At 41.9% G+C, this 4,377-nt stretch overlaps 1 protein-coding gene across 1 annotated transcript; it reads right to left on the bottom strand.

Annotated features, from left to right (window-relative positions):
* Window positions 1-208: 208 nt before the first annotated feature.
* LOC104533909 (chromosome unknown open reading frame, human C11orf57) lies at window positions 209-3,468 on the bottom strand. Its single transcript, XM_010195060.1, has 4 exons — window positions 3,374-3,468; window positions 2,079-2,231; window positions 1,492-1,545; window positions 209-777 (listed from the first exon to the last, which is right to left on the bottom strand). Exons 1-4 carry the CDS (start codon window positions 3,454-3,456, stop codon window positions 255-257), a joined length of 813 nt encoding a protein of 270 aa, XP_010193362.1. The 5' UTR covers window positions 3,457-3,468; the 3' UTR covers window positions 209-254.
* Window positions 3,469-4,377: the final 909 nt, after the last annotated feature.

The following is a 4,377-nucleotide window of genomic DNA, read 5'->3' as shown; positions in this document are numbered from 1 at the left end:
GAAAAAAAAATGTAAAGTTGGCAGGACTTGCCAACCTGTGAGACAGGCAATGCTCCCCTGGTTTTCTGAATGTCAAGTCAATGAAAAGCAAGGGGGCTTCTACTGCAGGCTGCCAAGGCTCAGTTTCCCCGCTGTGGGTTGGCAGGATGTATATAAACCACAGTGCTGAAACAAGCTGTACCATGGGGCAGTGCTGAATGATAAATACCTGCCTCTGTCCTCTGCCTTACTGTTTGAGCTGCAGCCTAGACTCATCAGTCCTCATCTGAGCTATCCTCTGATTTTTCATCAGCAGCCACTTTCCAGTTCTTCCTCTTGTTCCTCTTCTCTGGTACTTCATTGTGCCTCTCTGACACAGAATTGTGACATTTCTTTCTCTTTCTGGGGGGCCGTTTCTCTTTTTTCTCCTCAGATTCACTGTCCTCAGAGCTGCTGGTGGCTGAGCTGCTTGCATGAGAAAAGTCACTCTCCTGCCCAGAAGAGGAGGTAGGTTCCCTGGCAGGCACTTTTCTGGTCTTTTTCTTGCGCTTGTGTTTCCCTTTCCGGGTACTTGAAGTCTCCTCTTCTGAGCACTCACTCTCCCGGGAAGAATCCGATGATGTCTTCCCCTGCTCCTTTTTCTTTTTCTTTCGCTTTTTGTGTGATCGCTTTTTTTGCTTCTTCTTGTGTGATTTCTTTGGTTTTTTCCGTTTGTGCGACTCACGGGCAGTTTGCTTTCCCAGATGAGATTTCTTCTTCCCGTTGACAGCATTTTGTTCATCTCCTTCTTGCTGGTCACTGCAAAAAGAACAGAGGATGACCAAAAGGAAGCAGACAGGCAGGCACATAACAACTGAGCCTTCTCTGTTTCAAAGTTTTAAGCAAGCCCATCAACACATTTGGCAGCCTGGGTCCACATCTTACTAATACCTCTGCTGAAGATATCTGAGCCAGAACCAAGGAGAACGGGTACTGAAAGCCACTGACTGATGAAAACTCATTTAGAGCTGGTTACTTCAAAGCTGTAAGCCTAACAAGTACTGTACCTGATTATTCTGTTAGGTGTAGTTTAAAAAGAATTAGTTTTGTCTAAGTTCTTATTTTACAGTTAAGTCTCCACTCTCCAGGATACCGCAAGAATTTATATTCTCCAAATAAGAAGGAAAACAGAAAATACAGGTACACTGTAGCAGAAAGGAGAACCTGAAGCTGGTATTTGAGGGTGTACACTGAGCTGATTTGGATTCAGCCTACTACTCTGTCTCTGTTGGCCCAGAGAGACATTCCAGATTCATAGCATTTTAGTAACTCAAGAGAAAGCCGAACAACTAATTGCTATAAAAGATGCAATCCCATTCTAGATTGTTTTTCAGTGGGTGTCTGTAACTAAGTAGTGCTGCTTTACATTCAAGGCTGATCTATATTCAAAACTTAAAACTCAGTTTGTAAAGTTCCCCGCATTACCTCTCAGAAGTAAGATTTTGCATACATTAGTAAGCCTGCTTGCCTTACCTATCTGTATCAAATTCTTCAGGATACAACTCTTTATAGCCACTGTGACCCCATCTATAAGAAAGAAGAACCATCTATTAAAAACAGACAAGGTGTTTAAGGAAAAATTACCAAAGACAGAGACTTAGAATGAACATCAGTTTAGAAAGCAAAGAAGGGATGGCAGAACTTTCCTAAGAAAGAAAATAGGATCAATTTGGTTGTTACTATTTAAATACACTTTGTGTTCTCAGTCTCTTTTCCATTTCTAATTAGGGAAAACCACAACTCAACTTTCTTCAAAATAACCCTTAGAGCACTAACTTGCATTTCTCGAGATTTTTTTTTTCCGTTTCCGTGGGCAAAGTAATAAATAGGTGCAAAGCTCAGGGCTGAGTTTTCGCTTCTTACTGTGACTTAGGAACTCTACAGATGAACTCAAGTTAGGCATTCTGAGACACTGCAGAAGTTTGCTCATGTTACTTATTGTCAAAATGAGTTCAAGCATTATTTTATAGAAGTACATACTGAAAGAGAGATGTACCAACTTTTTGGTACAGGACTCTAGAAAGGTGTTTTAATTACACAACATTAATTTCCCCACAGACCTGTCTGGCATGTTGGCTTCACATTCATACAGCTTTTTATTCCAGGAACGGGCCCTAAGGAGATCTTCGTCGACCGGGTCAAGAAATGGTGAGTTCTTTGTTCTCCAGTCAGCCCTGTGGCCCTCCTCATCAAAGCCATCACTGCGCATTCGACTGCTGCACAAAGAGAACAGTTGTCCTTCAGCTGTCAGCTCTGATGGAAAAACTTTCTGAGCAAGGGTTTAGTTCAGCAAGAGGAGAAAAAATCCAGCAAGTCTTGGTTGCCCATCTATGCAAGAAGACCAGCTATCACTTCAACAGTCACCTTTAACAGCTCTCACAAAACCAGTTCAGTAGCTAACACTGCTTTTCAAAACTTACTACGGCCCTCTGTGCACGGCAAAATTCCTGACAGAGATGCTCATAATGCACAATTAAGAGGTAGGGATTACCTTGCCTATCACAACAAATGCAGTTTTCTTCCTCTAGAATACTCTGCTGGGGCAAACTAACAATATGCAGTGAGCCATAGGCTAGTAAAAGCACCACAGAGGAAACTGAAAAATTAGAAGTGACTTACTAGAATTGCAGTTTGATCTGGTACCAGGACTAAGGCCCCAAATCCACAGAAAGCACCAACAGTTCTGAGTGACCTCGCATGCCTGCGGCTCTAGTTTTGTATCTCAATCGAAATGCTGCACTTCCTGAGCCAAACAGCAGCTGTGGACTTTGCATAAACCTGAAAGGTGTTCTCCCTTGAGATACTAAAACCACTTCCTGCAACATTCACGCTTCTGGAAAGTTTCACGCTAGTAAGCGCTCCCTCCACCCCTGCAAAACCCCCACCCACCCCCAAGCTCATCTTGTTTTCATGTAGCTGAGAGATCCTCAGGCATGTCAGAATGATTCAACAGATCACACACAAGCAGCGGTCCACACTGGCATCTTATAATAGTGCAGAACCCCACCCCACAACAGTTCTGTTTACTGCTGACGTAGATGGCAACACAATAGACCTTTCTCACAAAATTCTGATGTATTACTGAAGCACTTCCTACCCCCATTGCTTCACAGAGCCTGGTCTACTTAATGCTGTATTTTGAAGACTATACATCTAGAAGAAGAGACAAAAGGTCAGACTTAAGCACAGGTCTGACCTCTTTCCAGGGACTTACTAAGGAGAAAATAAATATAGCTGTAGTCTTCATATATTGTGTAAACACACAGTCATCACAGAACGCTCTTAAGCACTGTAACACAAGGGGGTTCGGCAAATAAATCAAGACAGTTACCTCCTCCCCACAACTGAAACCCACCTGGAGGTGTCCGACAGCATTCTGCTTTGCCTTTTCCAGTAAGTCTCTTCTGTCTGCTTCTCCCACTCCCTTATTTTCCACATTTCTGTTTCTTCCTGAATCTGAAAGTCACAGAAAGGCAACAAGTGTAGCATTACGAAAACTTTACAGACCTGTAATACCTAACATCAGCTCCTGGCTCAACAGTCCTCTTAATAAAATTCACAGCAAGCTTTCCTACCATACTGAAAGGGATTACTCTTTCTAGCTATAACCAAGGTAACCAAAAGGAAGATCGCTTAATGGTAATACCCTAACAAAGCACATACGGATAAAAGCATCAGAAATGGGGGAGTTTACCTGATTTTGCTATATCAGCTGATTTAGCTACCCTACCTTGTCGTTCATTACCATCTGAAACATGTGGGCTGTTACAGAATTCAGTACATACACATAATCTGGAGAGACCAAGCCACAATACGAAGTTACATTACAGGCTGAAAAAACACAGCATGCAAATACTGAGTGGTCTGGCACAGATTTATGGTTATGGTTTTAGTGACTAAAATTGAGTCATTTCATACACATATGAAATAAATGAGTTGGACTTGCTGAATTATGTCAGGAATTAAACAGTTCACTGAAGTTAATGGAGTTTCTTAATCTTACACTGAAACACTGCCCGCGCACATTAACACCAAGTTCAAATACTTTGATGCAATTAAAAGTACATACAGAGTAAAACGAGAAAAAAAACACCCACAAACTACAAAAAACAATAAAAGGTTTGTTATTTTTAAAATGACAGACCGTAATTTTCATTAAACCCCTAGCAGAATAGGTTTTTCATAGGGCAAATTCAATAGGTAAATATATGTACACGTTTCCTGACCAGGACGAGAACTGAAGAAAAACAGGGCTAAACCGAAAGAGAGACTAACGATGTTTACGTAGCTGATTTCAACGAGCGCCTTTCATCTCCGAAAAACGCAGCTGCTCTCTCCACCCCCTAGATCACAACTCAG

Source organism: Mesitornis unicolor, unplaced genomic scaffold, assembly GCF_000695765.1.
Source record: "Mesitornis unicolor isolate BGI_N332 unplaced genomic scaffold, ASM69576v1 Scaffold51541, whole genome shotgun sequence".
Classification (NCBI taxonomy): Eukaryota; Metazoa; Chordata; class Aves; order Mesitornithiformes; family Mesitornithidae; genus Mesitornis; species Mesitornis unicolor.
Note: the sequence above shows the minus strand (reverse complement) of the source record. Positions and strands in the feature narration are given on the sequence as shown.